The 25,627-nt window shown below is 36.2% G+C and overlaps 3 protein-coding genes and 1 non-coding gene across 7 annotated transcripts in view; 3 read left to right on the plus strand and 1 right to left on the minus strand.

Annotated features, from left to right (window-relative positions):
- Positions 1-2,994, minus strand: part of LOC125238814 (WD repeat-containing protein 7) — a 191,326-nt gene extending 188,332 nt beyond the window's left edge. For all 3 annotated transcript variants that reach the window (XM_048146260.1, XM_048146261.1, XM_048146259.1), the window contains exons 1-3: positions 2,842-2,994; positions 1,960-2,200; positions 308-421 (exon numbers count right to left, since the gene is read on the minus strand). In XM_048146260.1, coding sequence (XP_048002217.1) covers positions 308-421; positions 1,960-2,193 — 348 coding nt within the window. In that variant the 5' untranslated portion in view covers positions 2,194-2,200; positions 2,842-2,994. The remainder of the gene's footprint in view (positions 1-307; positions 422-1,959; positions 2,201-2,841) is intronic.
- Positions 2,995-4,028: 1,034 nt separating this feature from the next.
- LOC125238878 (coiled-coil domain-containing protein 13) lies at positions 4,029-7,067 on the plus strand. Its single transcript, XM_048146352.1, has 6 exons — positions 4,029-4,240; positions 4,347-4,564; positions 4,647-4,884; positions 5,437-5,607; positions 5,739-5,957; positions 6,233-7,067. The coding sequence occupies exons 1-6, from the start codon at positions 4,037-4,039 to the stop codon at positions 7,031-7,033; spliced, it is 1,851 nt and encodes a 616-aa protein (XP_048002309.1). The 5' UTR covers positions 4,029-4,036; the 3' UTR covers positions 7,034-7,067.
- Positions 7,068-7,841: 774 nt separating this feature from the next.
- Positions 7,842-25,627, plus strand: part of LOC125238793 (LIM and SH3 domain protein F42H10.3) — a 49,683-nt gene continuing 31,897 nt past the window's right edge. For both annotated transcript variants that reach the window (XM_048146236.1, XM_048146237.1), the window contains exon 1: positions 7,842-8,058. In XM_048146236.1, the coding sequence (XP_048002193.1) occupies positions 7,990-8,058 (69 nt within the window). In that variant the 5' untranslated portion in view covers positions 7,842-7,989. The remainder of the gene's footprint in view (positions 8,059-25,627) is intronic.
- On the plus strand, positions 15,354-15,426 carry Trnav-uac. Its single transcript has one exon. It is a non-coding gene; the product is annotated as a tRNA-Val (tRNA).

The raw sequence follows: 25,627 nt of genomic DNA on the forward strand, positions 1-25,627 counted from the left end.
GAACCTTATTCCACCGTCCCCATTCTACCATCGGACTCTTAGACGCATGGCCGGTCTCCATCCTTACTTGGTGGATATTCCACGAATCCGCACGAAGCGCTTTGCTTCTTCATTTCTTATGCGCACTGCCAAGGAGTGGAATTCCTTGCCGGCAGCTATATTTCCGAGCTCATATAACCCGGCAACCTTCAAATCAAGAGTGAACAGGCATCTTCTGGGCGAGCTCACTCCATCGTAGGCCACGTCTTTGCCTTTGGCTAGTCTGTGGTCAAGAGTAAGCCCATTTAAAATTTAAAAAAAAACGTACCTGTATGTTAGTGTGGATTTGAGACAGCTTGACACTCTCACGGCACTTCCCATCCACGAGGTCCCAAGTGCACATCTCTCCAGCTTCAGATGAGCTCACAATGAAGTTGTTATCCTGAAAAATATTACATTTGCTTGGTAATTACTACAAAATAAGGATAAAAAATGTTTGAATTTAAAGGAGGAAAAAGAAAAAGAAGACACCCACTGGCACGATGGAGAGATGACGTCACCAAAATAGCCGGGGTCAACTGGACCTGGGTGGCTCAAGACCGCAATAAATGGATGCAACTGGAAGAGGCCTTTACCTCATAAAGGGTTCTGGTGTGACATTCTTTTAATAGTTAAGATATAACTTAGATATAACTTCCTGCCCCGCACAGCTAAACTGTGGAATGAATTGTCGCCTGCGGTATTTCCGGACCGATACGACCTTCAAATCTTCAAGAAAAGAGCGTACACCCATCTTAAAGGCCGGCAACGCACCTCCAACACCTCTGGTGTTTCGGGTGTCCATGGGCGGCGGTGATCGCTTACCATCAGGCGACCTGTCTGCTCGTTTGCCTCCTATCCCATAAAAAAAAAAAATATATATATAAATTTTTCTAATTTCTGTAATATTTTACTTGTCTAACTAGAAATAAAAGACTTTTCTTATTTTTTATTGTATTTATAAAAAAATGCATTATGATTCAGAAGTACATACATACATATATACAATCACGCCTGTATCCCATGAAGGGGTAGACAGAGCACATAAAACTACTCAAGTTTCATCTTGGCTTGAAAGAAAACAAAACTGTGACATTGCAGTGACAGGTTGCCAGCCTCTCGCCTACGCCACAATTTAACCCATATCCCACAGTTGCCTTCTACGAAACCCACTGGAAGAAAGGGGGTGGTGAAATTCTTAACCCGTCACCACCACACGCTTCAGAAGCAAATTTTGATTTTACAATTTATCCCTATGTTATTACTTGGAAAATATAACTACTTCTGTCCTGTTCTTTGCCTGTTTATGCTTGCTTGTGTTGCTATTTTCCTATGTATTGCTATATTCAATTGCGTTGTGCAATAAAGAGTATTTGTACTGTATAATATTGTACTTCTTAGAAAATACAAGTTTAACAAAATTTGCAACATCAGTAATAAAGTTCAAAATTCGAACCCCGGCTCGCACCAATGAGTTTTTCGGAATTTATGTGCGAAATGTCATTTGATATTTGCCAGTCGCTTTTCAGTGAAGAAAAACATTGTGAGGAAACCGGACTAATTCCAATAAGGTCTAGTTTACCCTTCAGGTTGGAAGGTCAGATGGCAGTCACTTTCGTAAAAACCAGTGCCTACGCCAAATCTTGGGATTAGTTGTCCAAGCGGACCCCAGGCTCTCATGAGCCGTGCCAATTGCCGGGATAACGCAAGGAGAATGATGATGAGTAGTATAGTTCAATAGTTTCTTTACAAAAGGCAGACAATTCTGTCAAAGTACTTTTCTAAATTACTAAACATTAAAAACTAAGTACAATATTATTTTGCTCAACTCACTCACATGGAGTATGAAATTAAAACCTCATACCTGAACGTATTTATAATATATCACATTTAAATAGATTAAATGTGGATTAGAATTCAAAATAACAACTGAATGTATACCTGAATAATAGAAGCTCTAGACAAACAAGTGACAGGAGCGGTATGCCCCACGAGTAAGCAGCGAGGGGTCATCTTCAGCGACTCCGGGTCCACCGCCCAGATGCAGATCTGGCCATCGTAGCAACCCGTAACCAGGGTCTTCTGGTCTCTCGACAGGTAGACAGCTGAGACGCAGTGTGTCGGGGCGTATTTGCCCCAGAGCACTACAGGGACTATGAGGTTTGTGCCCGGCATGATTATGCTGAAAAATTTCATTATATTACGCAATAAATAATCAAGGCAGACTATAGCCAGATATTCACGATTTTAAATAGTCTTTTAATTTACATTTTTAATACATGACAAATTTATTTGAGACCAATATCAATGAGTATATTAATTCCCATACCATATCTAGTATAATAGATATTATAGATCCAGACAATAGAATCAAAATGTGTCCACTGAAATGATTTGGCATAAACACTAAAATAATAATCCATAGCTGAGTAAAAAATATTATGGAATTCCCATTTTTATTAAATTTGTTGTGTCCTTCTCCGAAAAAGCACCCATGAAAAGTAAATTCCTGTTGTTTAGTACTATGTACATGTTGTAGGCAATGAGATCTTATCATCATCTAACATACAAGACTAATTTGAATATCATAACATTCCAACAATTTCATTACAGTTCTACTTAGTACTAAACACTAAATATAATATACATATGATTTACCATATTTGAATACATAGAATAAGCTTACTTCGACCTGAAAATAACTAGTCTAATTACCCATGAATACGTTTTGTTTGTATAACAAAACGATAAGACGTGAGATCTAGCAGAATAACTCACAAGTACTCCGCAAGGACGTATTGATTTATCTTGATTTTTACGTACCGTCGATATTCAGGCACCGAAAAACACTAATAACATACACCTCAATCAATTGCCATCCATTTAACCACAATACAAGATATCAGGAAGAAACAAATTTAATAATTTCAATTAAAAAACTGCGTTTAACAATTTTGTGATTGCAAGCAGCTGACAGGCAGCCGCATGACAGTTCGTTTCTTTAACTTGGCAGTCTTGGGAAATCATCATTTGGGTGCGTTCCGATAAAAATGTACCATATAAAACGTGACCTCAAACCTAAGCCTCAAACTTGCCTCAAACTCTTTGCCTCAAATCAAGCAAGATACAAACAAAGAAGTGACATATTGTATGTAGAAAAAACCGGCCAAGAGCGTGTCGGGCCACGCTCAGTGTAGGATTCCGTAGTTTTCCGTATTTTTCTCAAAAACTACTGAACCTATCAAGTTCAAAACAATTTTCCTAGAAAGTATTTATAATGTTCTACTTTTGTGATTTTTTTCATATTTTTTAAACATATGGTTCAAAAGTTAGAGGGGGGGACGCACTTTTTTTCCTTTAGAAGCGATTATTTCCGAAAATATTAATATTATCAAAAAACAATATTAGCAAACCCTTATTCATTTTTCAATAACTATCCAACAATATATCACACGTTGGGGTTGGAGTAAAAAAAAATATTAGCCTCCCCTTTACCTGTAGGGGGGGGGTACCCTAATAAAACATTTTTTTCCATTTTTTATTTTTGCGCTTTGTTGGCGTGATTGATATACATATTGGTACCAAATTTCAGCTTTCTAATGCTAATGGTTACTGAGATTATCCGCGGACGGACGGACGGACGGACGGACGGACGGACGGACGGATGGACGTACGGACAGACAGACATGGCGAAACTATAAGGGTTCCTAGTTGACTACGGAACCCTAAAAACGTAGTGATTCACTGGTCTTTGGTAGAAATGTGTCGCTTAACTTCAAACTTGGGTAAATCCATTCTGTTATGATTATCTTTCAGATCAATATTATATTTTTTATATAATCAACCTTAAAGCAGAATAGATTTATCCAAGTTTGAAGTTAGGCGACACAAATTTAAAATTAGAAACCTGTCATATTTGATGCCTTCAAGGAGTTCAAGGAAGTCACTCAATGTTGACGAATTATTTGTTATTTACTGATTATAGATAGATAGAAAATATTTATCCGAAGTCCACAAAATGAATAAGGGAAAACCTATTTCGCAAGCACAACTAACAGGCGCCAAGACAAACGCCAGAAGCGACAAATTGGCTGAGTTAGCCGGTAAAATAGACGAAACTGATGAGATGAAGCTTAAAATGTTGGCTGCGTTAGATAATCCAGATCCTGATGATGTATTGTATCCGCCAGAGTTAAATGCCCATCTTATTGAACAGCTAAAGGTTTGTCTAATCAATAAAATTAAATGATTAAGGTAGTTTAGGTAGACAACACATCCTCGGACTGCCACTTCCTCAGCATATGTAATTTTGTATATCTTTGCTACAGGTAATGACATGTGAGAATAACGAGCTTCGAAAGCTGGTATTTTCAAAAGATACCGAAATCAAAGAGCTCAATAAAACTGTTGTGGATCTCAATCAGCGAATCCGGGACATCATATCTGGCACTGGGCCCGCCATCTCGTCTAAGTCGGCCGGCATAATCAGCGCTAAAATAGCCGATTTGTGCAAACAGAACCGTCATCTTGTAGCTGAACTGGAAGGGTTATCATTTACTAGTCTAGTCTTCCTTAAACTCTGTTGCTCCTACGCCATCTGTACTAATCAGGCTCTTTTATTTCCGTAGGTATAAAACAAAAAACTCTGCTTTAGAAAGAAAAATACTACAATTGGATATACTCAGCAAAGAAAACGAAAAACTTAACACTTGTACGTGCAAAGATGAACCCATAGATATTAATCCTGATGAGTTGAAAGATTTAAATAATAAACTGGCGGTTGTCAACAAAAAGCTATACGAAAGCAAGAACAGAAATCTTGAATTGAAAAATGAAATATTGCTCGCCACAAAGATACTGCAGCAGGTATTCGTATCATTTATATCAAATAAATGACGGACGCCTGTGTGGTGACGGGTTAAGAATTTCACCACCCCCTTTCTTCCCGTGGGTGTCGTAGAAGGCGACTATGGGACATGGGTTAACCCTTAAATGCATAGTGATGCTATTGACGGCATGTCAAAATTCAAATTTGAATAAATCTTTGTCAAGGTCATGCATTTAAGGGTTAAATTGTGGCGTAGGCGAGAGGCTGGCAACCTGTCACTGCAATGTCACAGTTTCGTTTTCTTTCAACCCCTTATATGCCAAGAGTGGCACTGAAGCTTAAGTAGTTTCATGTGCTCTGCCTACCCCTTTATGGGATACAGGCGTGATCGTATGTACCTATGTATGTATGTATATCAATTAAACTAAATTGTGGTTTAAAAATATAGACTGTCAAGTTAATTTCGGCATTTAAAGCATTAGAAATTTTGAATTTCGCGGCTTTAATTACTAACAAGATTTGCTTGACCCTGTATATTAACGCACATACATTACATTACATCATTTCTTTAGTACATTTTGAACTTCTAGGAGTTGGGAGATAAGTTCACGAGTATTAAAGAGCTACAGAATGACATGGCGGGATGGAAGGGAAGAGCACAACAGATTCTCCTGTTGCAACAACGAATTACTGAATTAGAAGAAAAATTGAATGGGAAACATAAGGACCTAATTGAAGCACGTAAAAGGGATCAGAGCAATGTGCGTTTCCGTTTTACCATATTTCTATGAAAACAGCTTTGGTATTTCCAGCATTAAACAATATGGAAAATTTGTGGCCAATTCATGTCTTTCAGAACTGGCAACAGTAATGTGACTTTGGTTATTTTCAGGTCATACGAGAAATAGAGATGAAACGAAAGAAAGAGGTCGATCAAGCTATGAAAGATCTCGAGAGCCTTAAAGAAGAAAACCAAGACATGAAAAAGAAATTGGATGGAGCGCGGTGCAGAGTCCGAAACTTGGAATGTGACTCCACAGCTATGCGGCAGAAGATGCAGACGTTTATTGAAAAGAGCAATCATGACGATTTGCTTATTAACGAACAGAGAGTGAGTTTAGACGAGACATTTTATAAAGAATATTGGTTGTTGCTCTTAAAGTAATTTTAATATAAGTATAATCTATTTATAAATCATATATTCGGTCGAGGAAACTGATTCTTTAGCAATTTGCGGTTCAAGTACATTTGGGTGACATACCTGCAGTAAAGTGAACCGTTAACTGCTAAAGAATCAATTTCTTCGACCGTACGTAAACTATGCTATTTTATCATTACTAGCAATCATACTAACTTATGAAATCAATTGCATACAAATATTTTCAGAATCAAATTAAGAATCTCGAGCTTTACTACCAGGAAATATTAAAAGAAAATACTACAAAACTAAACAAAATGAATGGTGACATCGAAGAATATAAAAAACTAATGAAAAACACGGAAGCCAAAATAGATGCTCTTAGAAAACAATCGACAGAGAAAGCTTCAAAAATTGAAGAACTGCGAGTTCAACTCCTGCGTTACGAAGAGTGTTCTCTCCAAAGTGTATTTTTCACACCTATGAAAACAGCAACTGATAATGAAATCAAAAAGCTGTCAGAATTAGTGAAAACTCTGAATGAAAGATTATCAGAGGAGAGGCGTAAATGGGATGAACTTGAAACAGATCACAGGAAACTGAAAGTGAAAAAACGAAAGTTGGAAAAAAGAATCAATATGATGGAGATAGAAATAAAAGGTTATAGAGACACGAGGAAAGGCTCTCGTGTATCGAAGATTTCTTTAAAAACTGAACCAGCGTCTGATTCGGTGGCACTAGGCACTCAGCCTTCTGTGTCTAAGAAACCATCTATAACTTTATCTACAACAGACAAAATTAGTGAAAGTACTATTTTTGAAACAACTACTGCCACAAATGAAGAATACGAACTTCTTGATAAAGACGAACTGAAATATAAATTAGAACTTGCAGATGAAAAATTAAAGATTATGGAAGACAAGTTAAAAATGATTGAAGAAGAAAAACAAGAGGATTGCAATAATTTAACTGAAATGATTCAAACGTCTAAGCAATTATTTAATGAGGCATTGGCGGTATTACAGAAGGAGAAATGTGTGTGTTCGTGAAATATTTTGTTTTTTTTTACTTTAGTATTTGAATACATTACTTTTATTTTCAACTTTCTGATATTATTTAATATACAAAGTTACTGTAAGGTGTCTACAGGCGTTACAACAAATGGCAAACAATTGACCACAAATTCTACAGTACCAAATGCACGTTACAGAACCTTTGTAAATCTATAGGTACTTACACTAATTTTTTTCAAACAAAGAATCAAAGCATTTATTGCAAACATATTACAAACATGTTACACGTGGGGGTAATATGAGCCTGCAAGGGCGCAGCAATCTTAGAACTACATACCTACTTTATACTCTGAAAACCCTGATTAGGTCATTCCACAGCTGATGCATCCACGGGAGCAAAATCCTAACAAGCCGTAACAGACATCATATCACACCAAGGTCATAAGTAAGAGCGAGAAAGAGATTTTTCATTTGCCCACTCATAGGTGGCCTTGACTCACTCAACCTTAGCATGACCTTGGTGACGTGCGATAGTCTGTTAGAGCGGCGCTCAAAAACATATCCTAATTTGATAAATTTCGCGTAAATTAAAATGAAATTCCGCAACATGGCATGTAGTCATATATTTCTGGTCAGGCTTTACCCGTGGGGTTTATTTTAAGCTATAAGCTGAAATTTATCAAAGGTACATTAGATATATATCAAATATATATTAATTTATTCTCAGGTTTGTAGAGCCCTGAATGTTTGGTAGATTTTGTTATTTTTATACTTTAGTAGAAATTTAATTTCTCACGTGGGCAACACCAACCGCCGCCATTTATCATTTTTTGTCATGCGCGCTCGGGGATGCTACGATATTTCGTGCTCGTGAGTGTTTTATGATACAAAGTGAATTCAAAACTTCGTGAAACGTGTAAAACTTGTGTTGCTCTGTTAATACTAGTGATAACTTGAAAGTGGTGTGTGTTTGTGTGTAAAATACATTCAAAATGAATAAAACTTGCGCGAGGTGTGAGAAAACAGTTTACCCGACTGAGGAGTTGAAATGTTTGGACAAGGTAATTTTCACTGCATTCCTTATGAAAATTAGCACTGTATCAATTATTGTGCCGTCACGCGTTGTTTACACCTTATTAATGTCTTTGTTAACTTTCCAAACTTTCTATTATAACTAAAGGACAACTTTTAGTTCATTTTCGTTGGAAAGGGAATCATACGGGCCACTGTACATCAATTTATACGGCCAATGAGTCATTAAATTATTAAATTGCCGCTGATATCATTGTCGGCCGGTCATAATGCCGTATATATGCGTTGACCTTTTTACCTAATTAGTCCTTATTTATAATTTATAAGCATGACCTTGTGTCACATTCTGTATCTATTGTATTCAAATGTGTTGATCCTATAATTCGCAGTGGCTGATTCTGTTAAAGTCTTGGTCATGTAAAATGAGGATGTCATAATAATTACATTCACACTTTTAATAAAAAATAAATTCTGTTCATCACACTGGCACATTTGGTTAGGAGTGATTGGATCAGTGTTCCGAAATGCATGAGAGGGCTCCGGCTATATTCCCTGTGCTAGCCCGATGCGAATTGGGGGCTTCACATACACCTTTGAATTCTTTCGCAGATGTATGCAGATTTCCTCACAATCTTCCTTCACTGAAAAGCTAGTGTTAAATATTACATGATATATGTAAATTCCGAAAAACTCATTGTTATCAGATTCTTCTATTTTCTTTAAATAAAAGTTTGTAGTATTTCTTGCAGACATTTAATTTCAAATAAGTTTATCTTAGGTACAATTTCATATACAAACTGCAGATAGTGCAAGCTGTTTTGATATAGTTATCAATAACATATCTTATCACTCAGTGACGAAATTGCGATATAAATCTAATTATATGTACTTTATTATTAAAAGATAAGACTGGTGTATTGCATTATAAGTGTTGTAACTTACTACTGCAGGCAAGGAATGGCAAAACATGGCAAAAGATAAAGTAAAATGGAAACAGCTGGAGGAGGCTTTTACCCAGAAGGGGTCTACAGAAGAAAATCAATAATAAAAACCAAATAAACGAAAAGAAAATCTTCTATGTAGAATAATAAAGCTTAAATAAATAAAATAAATAAATAAATAACCTTTTATCACCATGCTTTAAATTAATAACTTTCCTATATGACTAGAATTACTATTATTATATTGTTTATTTCACAACCATTTACAAGAAATAAAAAAAGTATTACATTACTGAACAAATATCTCACAAATAAATACCTAAATGAATATTAATATATTATGCCATGTATTGCATCATTTGAACAAATTATAATATATTTTTGCCACCATGCAAATGAGTGTCCTGTCTTTCTGGATCTGGAACCTAGGGGCCCTGTTTTTTGGTGGCCTTCACTGTCAAACACTCATCTTCATCACTTGACCGGTTATCTCCATTTTATCCTCTGAGCTAAGTTGCAAATTTAGAGCTCATATTTCATATATAGCAATTTTGTAGCATTTAGCATAACATTTTTGTAGCCCCCAGCCTCCATACAAAATTGATTCGGCAGGCACAAACAGTACTTGAATTTTCAATCAACAAGAGTTTATGTTACAAAGAGAAGGTAAGGAAACCCATATATTATACTGCATACAGACTCTATTAAAAAAAATATAGCTCTATTACAGTCTGCTATAGGTCAGTTTCCTTCATTAAAACCCACAAATTATTAGTCGAATGACAATATTGACCAGCCAATACTGACCTCACAAAAAGTTTTACAACCATATGAATGACAAACCATATAAATGAAGGTAGATTGGCTCACTTTATTGTAAACTAACACCTATGTATACCCTATCTTTCGCAAATAAATGACTTATGACTTAAATCAATATCGTCTGGCAAACCCGTAACCTTTGAGCACCTTTAGTTAATCTTCGCATCTTAATATTGATCTTCTCTGAAGCCAGGCTTTAGTTTAGTCACACTTTGCCCGTTTGCCTCTAAACATATGGAGTAACAGCAATAATAGAAGTTACCTTATGATGTAACTTTTCTAGTATTACTTAAGAAGCCAGTCTAGTGACATTCTGCTTAGATGCTGTGATGTAAGCTCATGTAGGTTCTAGGTACAAATACAAAATAGTTTCATCCTCCTTGCGTTATCCCGGCATTGGAGTTATCATGGGAGCCTGGGGTCCGCTTTGACAACTAATCCCAAGATTTGGCGTAGCCACTAGTATATGCGCTCGTAGCCTAGCGGTAAGTACGTGCGACTTTCGTTCTGGAGGTCGCGGGTTCGAACCCCGGCTCGCACCAATGAGTTTTTCGGAATTTATGTGCGAAATGTCATTTGATATTTGCCAGTCGCTTTTCGGTGAAGGAAAACAACGTGAGGAAACCGGACTAATTCCAATAAGGTTTAGTTTACCCTTCGGGTTGAAAGGTCAGATGGCAGTCGCTTTCGTAAATACAAAATAGTTTATTTATCAAAAACACCAATTTCATGATATACAGGGATGATGGCTCCCAGTAAACAATATTGCCTGTGTTGGGAGCCACTGCTCTTCCTCAGGTTGTAAAGGTACAATAGTACAACAGCAGATGAGGGGTTCCCAAACCTTATTTAAACAGGCCTCCCTGTTGCCTAAAAGGAAATGTACACGCGCCCCATTCCCCAGGACAAGTGGACAGATCACACGTTACTGAACTATTAGGTGTCCACTTGTCCCACGGTCCTGCGCTTTGGGGGGCGCGCCCCACAGTTTGAGAACCCCTGTTCTAGATAGTAGGTATTAACAAACCTAGCCTGCCTATGATGCTGGAGGTCCTGGGTTCAAGGCCATTTATTTAAGTATACATGTATTGTGGTATAATTGTAAGAATGGCCAATTAGTACCCAAAACACAAACCTTATACAGCATACTATGTTAATTAATAGTTATTTGTTATACAATGGTGCAAAGTTGTATTTTAATGCCGAGTGTTGAATTGAAAACGAGCATTGAGAATAGAATCTTGTACTTGGCGAGCTTTTCAACACATGAGAAATAAAATACATTTACCTCTCACTATAGCGAGGAAATTACAACGAAAAAACGCGTTTATCACTGCTTCTATTAGTTCCACAGGTGGTAAATCATCTACATCACTAGATTCACCCACTTTTATCAAAAAAGTAGAAAATTTGACTATATTCAAGGTCAAACTACTTTATCCAATATTATTAAAAGGAAAAAACGGAACCCTTATAGGATCACTTTGTTGTCCGTCTGTCCGTCCGTCCGTCCGTCTGTCAAGACCCTTTTTCTCAGGAACGCGTGGAGGTATGAAGCTGAAATTTATATCAATTACTCAGGTCTACTGTCCCTTGAAGCTGTGAAAAAATCAAACTTCTAAGCCAACGCAATCAAAAGATACAGCCGTTTATGCCGCAAATTTTCGACACTTGCAAGGGAATCAAAACCTACAGGGTGCTTCCCGTGAACTCAGAATCTTGAAATTTGGTACGAAGCAACGTCTTATAGCATAGATAAAGGAAAAATTACGAAAACCATAAATTTTTAGTTACATCACATAATATATTTTTTTTAAATAATTTTAACCTTACTACCCATTTTTTTGCAATAAAAATACCATAGTTATGACTCGATTGTCGTAATGAACGAACTTTGTAAACCTTGCAGGTTTGTACGGAACCCTCGGTGCGCGAGTCCGACTCGCACTTGGCCGGTTTTTTTATTACCCGTTGGGATTAATGGATAAAACACGTGTTTCCGAACTAGTGAGGGGAAAATTATATTTGAGTTGACGGGTTAACAATTTCACCACTCATGTGTTGTAGAAGTCAACTGTGGTATATCCACAGAATTAGATTTAGATAGAAGAAACGAGTTCATTTATTTGTATGGCGGCCGAGCGTGTCAGATTTTGTACTGAAGTTGTTATTTGCCTGTGATTTTAAATATGTCTCAGGCCCTTGAGTGTTGATAAATTTTATGTTGTAGCAATTAAATATCATGTAACGAGGCATTCTTAATGTTTTTGTTGACTTCAACTTACAAAAATTGACGCCCGAAAGCTGCAAGCTGCGATTAAAGACACAACTCAGTGGATTTCACTGAGTTCATTTGACACGCTAAGTAGATACGTTTGCTTGATCTATGGTTTATATGACATCTGTGGGTATATCGGTTCAATTCACATGTGGGCGATGAGCTACAATTAGCAGTAGATTTCGTTTTCTTTTAACCCTTTGATTTCTAAGGGTGGTACTGAAGCTTAGCATTTTCTGCTCTGTCTATCCCTTATGGGAATACAGGCGTGACTTTATCTGTGTTCCTACAGAGTGTGTTTTAACATTAAATGCAATAATGGCCATTCCAAACTCTGCCATTAATGTGCCTCACACAAATGGTTATCTCAGATCTCCGCCTAGTCATCCATGGATGATCTTATGACAAAGATCACTTGTCTTTCATACTCATACTTATTACTTACCTATTTATTTATAATTTTGTTACATTTATGATTATTTATTTTTACTAAATAGGTCTTAGGTAATAATTCTTATTCATTGTATTACTAGCCCCGATGCATATGTTTTCGTCTAGTCAGACCATTTTTTGGGGTTCTCCAGTTTGTACAATTATAATGTCTTAGTTCAAAAATCATTAATGTTTAATGCTAATACTAATCTAGTTTATTTTTTATGGCAGTATTGTACATTAACTAAATCTAAATACAAGAAATATCATTATTATTATTATTTATTAATATAACATACAATATGATACTGAAAGGAAAAAAATGACGATTTTTTATTTTACCTTTTATGGATGGGTATTACACTGCATGCCAGATGTAACGGGGCCCAAAGGAAGTAACTAAGTTCTGCTAATAAACTAAAAATAAATCTTCAAGCCTATGCATGCAGAACTGCTATAGGAGAGGAGAATGTGATTAAGAGAACATTTTTTTATAGTAATTTTTTTCTACAATTTATGTCACATGCAATTTTATTTTACAATCTAATTAAACTATATTATAGTACTTTTACGATCCTCATTACTGTGACGTGCTATACCTACATGTGTAAACGTTATTAGAATAAACAAAATATTTCTGTATTACTAGACGAACTCTTTTGCATCGGGGCTATTATTGACTTTATTATTGACTATGTTATTTGGAAAACTCTAGAGGAGGCCTTCACCTGCGAAGACGGGGTTCTTGCAAGATATTAAAAAGAAAAAAAAAACTATATAAATTGGTAAAGCAAGAAAAGGCTATTTTATTTTATATAATGTGTAATGATTCCGATTATTCCGAATTGTTATGACCCATAATAAACAAATCGTGTTCAGATATGTTTGTTTGCATTAATGTGTTGATATAAAGTATATAACTAGTCGTTTTAAGGGCGTTCCCTGCGCCAGTGACCTTCGATTTGAATCCACCGATATTATGATAGTTTCTAAAGCCTATCATATTAACAGCATCGTCTCAAAATAGTATCTCATAATTACTTCACAGCTCATTGTTTCTGTGATATTTGGCATCAAAGTTGAAGAATTTTAGGGTCAAAAACAAAAACTGTTTTTTTGGTCATAACTTTTGTTTTAATTAGTTTAAAATCTCTCTTGAGTTTTTAGAAAAGTCAAAGGTAAATCCAAACATGTCGATTTTATGTACGTAGCACCCTTCACTAAAATCAAATTTCTATAAAAGTATTTTTAGACCATGTTTAAAAAAATCATAAAAAAAATGTTTTTTTTTTAAATATGGCTCTTACGAATAGAGATAAAAGATTGAAGAACCGATAGCCGTTAATCTTATAATTCTATCTGTAGTACAAATTTAGGAGTTTCAACTCAAAACTGGTCAAAAATCAGTAAAAACCGTGCCCGTGCGCCGTGGAGCCCCTTAATTTGCGGATGTATTGAAACTCCCATTACGCGTATTATTGGTAAGTGATCTGTGACCGATACAAAAAGCGCTATCACTTTCTCGACTCTAATGACTGTCGATTACGCGAAAGAAACTCGCGAACGACTTCACACCTTTTTTAGACGCCTAATTATTGAGATACGTAATAATAATGTCATTAATCATGTAAGACCTAGCCTAAGATTGACTAGCTTTTACAGTACTCATAAGGAAAGCCGTTCAGAACCTAGATACTTACCCCCTTATACATAAACTTTCACTAAAGTTCAAGCCGATAAAGTTTTTTGTCCCTTTTTATCACACCAATACGTCGGAAAGGGACAAACGCAATTTATTGGCTTGATAACTTTAGAGTACGGTACGTTTATGAATAAGGGGGTTAATTTACATGAATTGCTAAGCTAGAAGTCAATGAATGCTATTAGCAATAACCATTTTTTCCACTCCCGAACTGTTATTCGTCATTTATAGGGTCGTGCATAGATCTTTAAAACCCTACATAAAGGTCTATTCCCCAAAGCCAGCTTCCGCCGGCTTTTCCCGCATGCGCGCCGTATCGAAAAAACCGAAAACGCATTGTTTGGCTCTGTAACCATGGCAACGCCTTATAACGACACTGCGCGAGTACGCGGAAAGGCTTTGGGCAGCCGAGCTGACAGTGCAAACCTTTGCGTCAAAATACAGGAAGCAGTGTGAATTTCACGAAAGTTATTCAAGAAAACTATTAAAAACTAAGTGCATGGTCGTAGAAAAAGTATTGTATGCAACGGTGTTTAACTGAGTCAAAAAATACTCGTGGCGTCTCAATAACAATTTTCGGCTTCGCCTCAAATTGTTACCCACGCCACTCGTCTTTTTTGACCTCCTTTAAACGCCTGTTGCATAAAATACTATATTTGTCGTAGGTTATTACCTAATAGTCCATACTTAATATTATAAATGGGAAAGTGTGTGTGATTTTATGTCCCTCTTTCACGGCAAAACGGAGCGACGAATTGACGTGATTTTTTAAATGAAGATAGTTGAAGGGATGGAGAGTGACTTAGGCTTCATTTTGTCTCTTTCTCCCCCTCCCCCACTCACCTAAAATGTAGGGTGAAAATTTGTATGGAACACTCCACAATTTTCAACTTTAACGCGAGCGAAGCCTTGGGCAAAAGGTAGTACATATATTATAATCTAAACATTCTACACTTTCCGTTTCAAATTCTATTGGCTATTTTTTCTTCAGTCGATATCAACTGTACTAGTCTCAGTACATTACCAAATAACAATACCTTGCAGTCCTTGCACAATACTGTACCTAAATAACTTTCATACCGCTATTACACGTCATTAATTGTACGTTTCGACGGCAACTGAACGCTAATTTCACCCGGCTCGTCAACTGGTTCCGTGGTGTAGTGGTTATCACATCTGCTTTACACGCAGAAGGCCGCCAGTTCGATCCTGGCCGGAATCATAACTTTTTGCTTTTTTATTTTTATTTCTTAGCGCTTATTTTTGTTTGTTTTGCATTTTTTGTTATAATTTTTGATTTTTTAAAACTTTTTTGCTTAGCTCGTAGTTTTTGCTGTAGGTGTATACCATTATCATTAAGTATGAAACAAATTTCAGTTTTGTGAATAAGTTGTAGGGCATAAATAGTAATCAGTTTTTGATTCCATGGTATGTACACAATCTTAAGCAAAAAAATTAGGTCAGCATGCGAAGTGCTCGAAAATATCTGAACACGACTCTGTTCAATTGATTAAATATTCTTCTTCCCTATATGATGAGAATAAAATAACTTGCGTACATATAGTCAATCTTCTAAACCAAGCACATAACGGACAGTAAAAACGTACATAATTAGGTAATTCAATTTTTAACTATAAAACAAGAATACAAAGCGTAAAAAGGCCTATCCATCGCCGAACAAAAATACATATTCCTAGAAAAACTTAAAACTACTGCTCACGCTATTTTAATTGTCACTGGACACGCGTCGTCATAATTACAACCAGAGACCAGTTAATAAAATATACTGTTAATCTCCATACATCATTTTTTGCGCTACTTTGGCGAGAGTTCAGTCACCGGCAATAACATCTCACAAAAAAAGAAGGCCGCAAAATATTATAACACAATCTTATTTCTAGAGCCATAAGCGCTTGTCAGATATTTATGCAGCCATTTATTTATTAATGGGCCAATTATAAATGGGCTTACTCTTGGCCACAGCACAGACTAGCCGAAGGCAAAGACGTGGCCTACGATGGAGCCATCTTTTTGTGCTATGTTATTGCCGGCGATTGTTCATATTTGGCTGAACTAGAGTTTTTTTCTAAAGCCTTACTTCTAGAGATACAAATTACAAATAATAACAAGACAAATGTTGCTCAGGTACAGTCGGCTGCAGAGAAAAGTCCCCCTTCTCGTGTGTTAAAAAACTCGCAAGTTCAGGATTCTATTCTCGAACCACTCGCTTCGCTCGTGGTTCAACTATATAATCCTTTCACTTGCTCGTTTTTCAATTCCACACTCGGCGTTAAAATACAACTTTGCCCCCTTGTATAACAAATAACTAATTATCGATAGTCACTGGTCTTTATTATTAACTCATCTATTAAAAGATGGAATGCCTTTTTCACAGCTGCTTACTATTACTCTGAAAAAACCTTCCGTATATACGATAATTATATACAATTGTATATCAGGCTCTTTGTATCAAGCAAATATAATTATAGCTTATTAGTGTGGTCTTTAATTAGGGGATAATGTGTGAAAATTATGCAATATTTTGCATGTAAACAAGGCACGATTATCAAACAAATGGCTGCGGACGAAGAACATATAAGTAATAGGAATTTTACGTGGATCGATATAGTACATTACGATACAAGTGCGTAAAAAGGAAGTTCGAAACGAGTGGCGATAAATTAAAACACGACCGAAGGGAGTGTTTTAAATCGACACGAGTTACGAATTTCCTTTTCGCACGTGTATCGTACGACGTTTTTCAGTACAGATGAGCCTCCGAAGTTTCGACCTGGCATATAATGAACCACTTCTCGAACTAGTGCGTAAAAAAAACACCATCTGTACTGAAAAGTTCTTTTCAGTACAGATGTTGTTTTTTAAGTTACACACAATAAGATACACGTGCGAAAAGGAAATTCGTAACTCGTGTCGATTTAAAACACTCCCTTCGGTCGTGTTTTAATTTTACGCACTTGTATCGTAATGTACTATTATTTACACCTGCGGGCGTAGCACACTAGTGGGATAAATTTTATCGTATCGGTGCGTCCCTATCGCACTTACTAATAGTGCAAAAAGGACGGCCTGACGTGATAGCCTTTATCGCGCTAGCGTGCTTCCCCGCCCGAAAACAATATACGATGATATAATACTGTGTTACACAGAACGAAAGTTGTAAAAATATTGATATTATGATCTTATTTTTAATCCCCGACGCAAAAACGACGGCGTCTTATAAGTTTGACGTGTCTGTCTGTCTGTCTGTGTGGGTGTCTGTCTGTGGCACCGTAGCTCACGAACGGATGAACCGATTTAGATTTAGAATTTTTTTTTCTTTGAAAGCTGCGTCAGTCGGGAGTGTTCATGAAAATCGGTCTACTATGTCGTGTTCGGGGGTTTTTTCAAAATTTAAATTTTGTGGTATAGGTTATTATTATTACTGTTATTAGAGCTATAGTCTAGAGCGTGTTCCAATGTTTTTCAGCATCTAAGTGTAACACATATGAATTGCAATCACCTTGACCCACAGAACTTAATTTAGATAGAAGAAACAAATTCATATATTTGTATAGGGGCCGAGCGTGTCAAATTTTGTACTGAAGTTGATTCTTGCCTGTAATTTTAAATATGTCCCAGGCTCTTGATTGTTCATAATTTTTGTGTTGTTGCAATTGAATATCACGTAACGAGGCATTTTTTATGTTTTGGTTGACTTCAACTTACAAAAATTGACGCCCGAAAGCTGCAAGCTGCGAGTAAAGACGGACAACTCAGTGGATTTCACTGAGTTCATTTGACACGCTAAGTAGATACGTTTGCTTGATCTATGGTATATATGACATCTGTGCCTTGACCATATATCTTGATCAAGGTGATCAGAATTCCGGTTTTCTAAAACTTCTGTGAAATCTAACAAGCGTTATACAATTTGTCTCTGTCTTTCATTCAGACATATCAATTTGTTAGAAAAAAACAATATTTAATACAGATCTAAGAATCTACAAAGTGTAACTTAAAAATAAGTTAGTCAAAGACAAACACTACTAAATATAGGTACTAAATTAGTCTCGCTCGCTACAATAAACTGACCATATAATAACCAAGATAACATCTAATGTATGTGTAACATCACGTAAACCTATAAAATTATTAAGTTCAAACCTAATATTTAGATAACAGATCTACCAAACATTGTAAAAAGTCCGAGATGGATTTTTACCGTGTGTCATATTACAAGGAGTTACAGTTCAATAATCTAATAATATCTTTAAAGGAGCAATTATATTGTATACCTATATATCATGGCGATTATTCGGAAACAGCTCCAACGATTTCGCTGAAATTTGTTATGTGGAGAGATTTTCGGGGACGTAAAAAGAGCCAAGCAACATCGCCACAGGTAAAACAGAAATATTGTTAGCGGAAAATGAGCATAGTTTGAAAATTGAAAGTTCTAGCCTTCCAAAGGCAATATTGTAGAGAATTTTATGAAGAATATACTTCTCCTAGACATCGTGATGGTAGCTTTCACGGTTTTCATAGAAATATAAAAAAACTGAAATCAGGGATACAAAAGTGGGGGGGAAAGAGGGGAAACATTGACACCTCGGCGTGTTTCTACTTCTGTTTTTTCTTATAAACCTATAAGCTATATACATGCCAAGATTGCCAAGTTTCATGCTTTCTGCCAGCAGGGACTATACATTCATACTAATTCGCCGTTTCCGCCCCGCACTACATGATATTTCTTCCACAATATTTCTCTAAACAGACTAAACTCCGATTTGGAAGCCGCACGGTACGCCTAACATCGATATCATAATCTATAAAAATAATTAAGTCATAAAAAGATAAAGATACTCCCTAAAATGGCTCACGAGTACTTTAGACTTATTCACAGCCATAATGCAACTATTTAAGGTATAATTTTGGTCGTCAATGTCGTCATTGTTCTGTGAACTAGTTCAAGAAGTATTCTGATCGCTTGGCAAGCTCAAACGAGGTAAGAGCTTTACAAGTAAAAAAATAACTCTCAAGCAATTTTGATTCTGCCCGGAGTTTATGTATAGATCTAGATCTAGACCATTTGGAATATGGGAGTGGATAACTTTTTAATTGTTATGTTAAAAGAAAGCAAGTGAATGATGATAAAGGGCAATAGCGAGATATGGAAGAGGAAGACATGCCGACCCCAAATTACTTGGTTAAGGACGAATGATGATAATGATCTCTTTTTTGGTTGCAATTTAAGCATGATATATTTCCATACTTACTATCTTTTAGGTCATATCGTCAATACTTTTAAAAAAACTTGTATCTTCGTCTGTCAATGAAAAGAAAATTAGTAAGTATGTATGGATTTTTTAAAAGTAGTGACGATATGTAGCTTTACATTATAGAAGTGTTCTTAACTTCTTATGCTTTAAATTCAATCAGCTCCTTTCCATCTGAAATCCCAACAGATCTTTTTAATACAAATGTGACCAAATGTCCTTATTCCACATGAAGAATAATCATACTTCCTATTAGATTAATTACAACAAAACAAATTATTTTTACTACTTACATAAATAATAAACTGAAACAAATTCAATATATCTACTAAGAAAAATATCCTTCATGGAAATGCACACTGGTTAGCCCAAAACTCTCAGCCAATGAGAACACGCGGCTGAACAATGCCGGCGCGGGCGCTGCTCCAAATTGAATTATTAAACCAATAGGACGTGGGCGCGGTCAACGACTACTGATACCATAAGTTTCATGCTTATTGAGACGTTTCCTGAATTTGTCTTTATATAAACCTTAAACAGGCAAGTTCCAAAAAAATCATAAATTTAAGCCTTAGTGCGTTTTCACATTATCCGATATCCCATACATTACAGGCGCCATCTTGGATTTTTCTATTGAAATCCTTCCGACATCCTATATCGGATCGGATAATGTGAAAACGCACATACATCCCCTCTAGTCCTAAAAATGCTGTGCAGTAAAAAAACACAAAAAGATAATATTACAGGGTGGTCTTTGAGATCCTGTAACGGGATAAAGAAACATACTGAATAAGTGCGTTTTCACATTATCCGATCCGATATTGGATGTAGGACCGATATCCCATACATTGAAGCCGCCATTTTTTATTTTTGCCTTTGAAATCCTTCCGACATCTCGTCGACTATGTCGATGGTATCGCGACGGTATGATAGAAAACCTGTTACTGGGAGTAAATATGGACAGATTTTGCACCAGAAGTTTTCTTGAAATTATATTTCACAAATAATAATACTGTTTTAATTTTTCGTAGAAAACACAATTTTAGTGGAACGTTTAGTTGTAGGCTTTGAAGGGGTTAAAAAGTACAGATAAAGGAAGTTTACATTTAGCCACTATGTGTGTCTGTCTGGGGCACAGTATCTCATAAACCGTAAACCGTTTTGTATAAGCATAAAATCTAACTGGTCACCATAGATTAGCGCTTTAAACTCACTTTATTAAATACAACTGCATGTAATTAACTAATTATGTCAAACATAATTACCTATAATTAAATTACAGCAGAACCATGTGGATTGCCTAATGATTAATGAATGCGATGAAATTATCAAGTATGACGAGATTGACGAGATTTGACACAATGATGATTAGTCCATTAACCTACATCTTACATTATTTGTTCTACAAAAACACATTGGTTTAGTTTATTTATTTTTAGAATAGGTATAATAATTTATAAACACGTCATCCTCTACTGAGCGAAACATATATCTTTATCAAGACTTGTGGGATTATATTTGTGAGTGTGCACGGAAAAACGCCCCACTTTGTCGATTGCTACAAAGCCGCTTTGTCAGTTTATTCATGTAAAGATACAAGTAAATCTCGCCTTAATGGTAACCGACAAAGTGGGACGTTTTACTATACACACTCACCTTTGTTTATTTATATTAGATACTGCTAGTGCTAACCATTTCGCAGGTGCCGATTAACGTATACGGTACACTTTTCTTTTCTTGGCTTATCAATACAAAATAATTTTTAAAATGGTATTTTTATTACCACTTGGGGCATATTCATTAGTTTAAGCCATTATGTGCTTGTTTTTTTTTCAAGTAACGTTTTTCTTGTCCCATTTCGTCCACTATGACACTAGTGGACGAAATGGGACAAGAAAAACGTTACTTGAAAAAGGTCAAAATTATGCGATTCTTTACCTATTTTTGTCATTGTCCTAACCTGTCCCGTAAGAGTTTTGTTTGTCCCATCGTTAGCCGTAATCATGGTGTTTCTATGTTTAGTCATCCGAGCATAGCCATGGCGCCTTTACCGTTCAAACGAAACGGTATGAAAACACAAGATGACCCTACAGGGAACCCTGTAGGGTCATCTTAGGTCACAGATTCCCGATTTGTTTCTGTCTTCATTTCCGTACACATTGTCCTAGCCTGCCCCGTAAAAGTATATTGTCCCAATAGGCTAGTTTCCTACTAGTCAAATCAGCTTCTTTTTAATAACTGTCAAAACGATTTGCTAATATAGAATTACTATGAAATACTGAGGAGTGACATCACGGTCGTTTCATTTAATTTATATCTTTCTCTATGACTTATTAAATAGAAATTATGTTTAAACATAACTACTGTCCATATTTTTCTTCGAATTATGTGGTGCTTTATTTCGTGCACTGCATAAAATATTTTGTTTTAAGTATAGGAAACTAGCCTATTCTGTGCGTGATCTCCCAGAAGGCGTCGGCTAGGCTTTCTGGTAGAGTTGGGTTGGCAGGAATAGTGCCGCAACCCATCACGCAAAATAGGCGCAAAATTATGACGTCGAGTTGCGGAAACCAAGATTACCTATAACCTTCTATGCGTGATTGTGTATATGTGTCACCCGAGCGATGGCTAACCTACCAAGAAACACTGGTTCCTTATAGCGAACTTTAAGAAACCAAAAATCAAATAATCTTTTTAATGTAAGATTAGCAGTTAAGTTCATAAATGCATGTATGTTTCTTAGATTTTTTTTCTTTTTAAAGAAATCTTATCTTAAACCAACTAGCTGTTAGATTCTACTTTCTAGCATCATCTCTAAACCAGGCAGAGAATTCATTAGTGTTATCATTAATTGAGAGGTGTTTTAGAGTTACTTTTCCTTTTCACCCCATAATATTTTTCTGAAAAATGTCCCAGCAGCAATGTACTGCAAACGTGGTTGCGATGACAGTCAATGGCAACTGTCAAGGAGCCTTTAACGTAGTATAGAAGCTCCTGAATAGCTGAAGGATCCTAGGGGGTAATTGCACAAAATATCCCTATGGGCCCAAGTGTATCCGTAAGGGCCCCCGCAGATATAAGATAAGATCTCTATAATAGTCAGTTTGCCGCTTATGATCACCCAGTATTCCATTCCATCACCATGATCATATATTAAAAAATATATGAAGATCATACCAACCATACATTAAAATGCGACCGCCTAAGAATGCGCATGCATATACACTACACCACATAGATGGCGCCACAAAAAATGTCTTGTTGCCATCGATTATTTGTAGATTGGCGTTAAGTGTTACTTTCGAGCCATAAATCTATGTCAAAAGCGACACTTAACGCCATCTACAAGTATAATCGAAAACTACAAGACATTTTTTTTTGTGGCGCCATCTATGTGTGGTGTAGTATATGCGCGTTCTTAGGTGGTCGCATATTAATGTATGGAATGGTATGATCTTGTTATATTTAATCTATGCCATGATATAAAAACCTACAGCTAATCTAATTAGTAATTAACACCCAACTAGATTCGTCAATGGCCGAGTAACATTTGCTTAACAGAGTGCAATAAATTGCACAAGCAGAGGCAATTTGGACATTCGTTCACACGACCATTGTACCGAATATTGTTAGCCGATTCTTAATTTTGATATCGTAGTGTGAGGAAATTAAAGTAATTAAATTAGTTTAACACCAGTTGCATAATAGCTGGTGTGTGTTTTCGTTTGTACAGTCGACTACAAAGAGACGTATCCATTTTTTCACCTTATTACAATGCAATAAGGTGAAAAAATGTAATCTCTTTGTATATAGTCGACCGTACAGTCAACCAATTAGAATCCTAGGCCATTCTAGAACCCTGTCGTATTGACACCGTGCTTTATTTGCTGTAGAAGTCAGTTATGATTTTTACTGTAAAAGGGTTGACTGTACACTAGTTAGCAGCAAAACTGAGTCAATAGACATACTCTACGAAGAGTTAGAAGAATTGGAAATGTTGATGTTTCATCATCCTCTTTGCTTTTTCCCGGCATTTGCCATGCCTCATGGGAGCCTGGTCCGCTTTGACAACTAATCCTAAGATTTGGACAAGGTACTAGTTTTACGAAAGCGACTGCCATCTGACTTTCCAACCCGAAGGGGTAACTGGGCCTTATTGGGATTAGTCCGGTTTCCTTACGATGTTTTCTTCACCGAAAAGCGACTGGCAAATATCAAATTACATTTTGCACATAAGTTTAGAAAAACTCATTGATGCGAGCCGGGGTTTGAACCCGCGACCTCCGGATCGAAAGTAGTACGCTCTTATCGCTAGGCCACCAGCACTTTTTTTGGAAAAGTATCAATGTCTATCAAGGCTAAATATTTATTGTTATTATTGAGATAATACAAACATTCTTATAAAAATATATAAAATATAAGAGAGCCACTTCGGAAGTTTCAAAAATATCTTGTCATGTAGACGAGTAATATATTACACAAATACACACTAATACACAGTAAAACAAAAAAAATCAAGTTCACCATTCATTCTGTATTAATACAAACTTAATGCAAATGACTATCAAAGACTCATTCATGCCAATTCCCCCCTACTTATAACCTCTTCCTATAGGTACATTAGGACAAATGTTAAAAAAAATCCGACATACTAAAATTACAATGGCGTTATGGAGGCCTCGATTCTTTAAAACTCGATCTGTGAACCGGATCTGCCTAATCAGATTCATTTAGACTACCTACGAATCATTTGAATGAAACGTCGTTATTTTTGGCAAATATTATGTAACAATAACATAAAAGTAAGAAAAACCTGTTTTTTAAATTAAATGTTTTCTACCAGTCCTACAGTCTCACCTGTTCTTTAAGAGCGTTATAACATTTCGGCGTCGGGCGAAATTAGGTATTTTACCCGCCGCGCGAGCCCAATATGCCGACCCTTTCTAGCACGTCTTATCACTCGCTCGCACTACAATAATGGACAAAACAATCTTGATCCTTTCTATGGAATTTTGATAACAACCACAATCTACTATCTCGATATAAACTTTTGGTTTCTAATAAACATTATTTTGTACGAAAATACGAGAATATAGCGCGAAATAATATCAATTACTTATGTTAAAATTTATTTAAAAAATTAAAGTAATAATTATAAAAGTAGATCCCATCCCAAATATTTGCTTTTGTTATATGATAAGTATTAGAGTAAAGTATAATTATATTAATATGATGATAAAATAAGACAAATACAATTCTAATTACTTCAAGGTGGTGCTCAGGGTCTGATGATGGAGCCAGATGGTGGTCACTGGTCACCAATACCAATGAACAATATGACTATACAACTTCGTGGTTTACATGTCATTCTAGCATTTTCACTTTCACATTTCAAGTGCATATACCACGAGTATAGGTTTTCAGGTGTGCTGATTTAAAAATTAATGACCGATTTGGAATCTGACATTGCTGACTGTCACTTTGACACAAAAGTCGTCATGGGTGTCGTAAAATAGGTTTTAGGGGGTGCTGATTCCAAAATTAATGGCCAATGTGGAATCTGACATTGCTGACTGTCACTTTGACACAAAAGTCGTCATGGGTGTCGTCAAATAGGTTTGCGGGGGTGCTGATTCCAAAATTAATGAACAATGTGGAATCTGACATTGCTGACTGTCACTTTGACACAAAAGTCGTCATGGGTGTCGTAAAATAGGTTTTAGGGGGTGCTGATTCCAAAATTAATGACCAATGTGGAATCTGACATTGCTGACTGTCACTTTGACACAAAAGTCGTCATGGGTGTCGTCAAATAGGTTTGCGGGGTGCTGATTCCAAAATTAATGAACAATGTGGAATCTGACATTGCTGACTGTCACTTTGACACAAAAGTCGTCATGGGTGTCGTAAAATTGGTTTTAGGGGTGCTGATTCCAAAATTAATGACCAATGTGGAATCTAACATTGCTGACTGCCACTTTGACACAAAAGTCATCATGGGTGTCGTAAAATAGGTTTTAGGGGTGCTGATTCCAAAAATAATGACTAATGTGGAATCTAACATTGCTGACTGTCACTTTGACACAAAAGTCGTCATGGGTGTCGTCAAATAGGTTTCCGGAGGTGCTGATTTGAAAATTAATGACC

This window comes from Leguminivora glycinivorella, chromosome 24 (assembly GCF_023078275.1).
Source record: "Leguminivora glycinivorella isolate SPB_JAAS2020 chromosome 24, LegGlyc_1.1, whole genome shotgun sequence".
NCBI classification, from domain to species: Eukaryota; Metazoa; Arthropoda; class Insecta; order Lepidoptera; family Tortricidae; genus Leguminivora; species Leguminivora glycinivorella.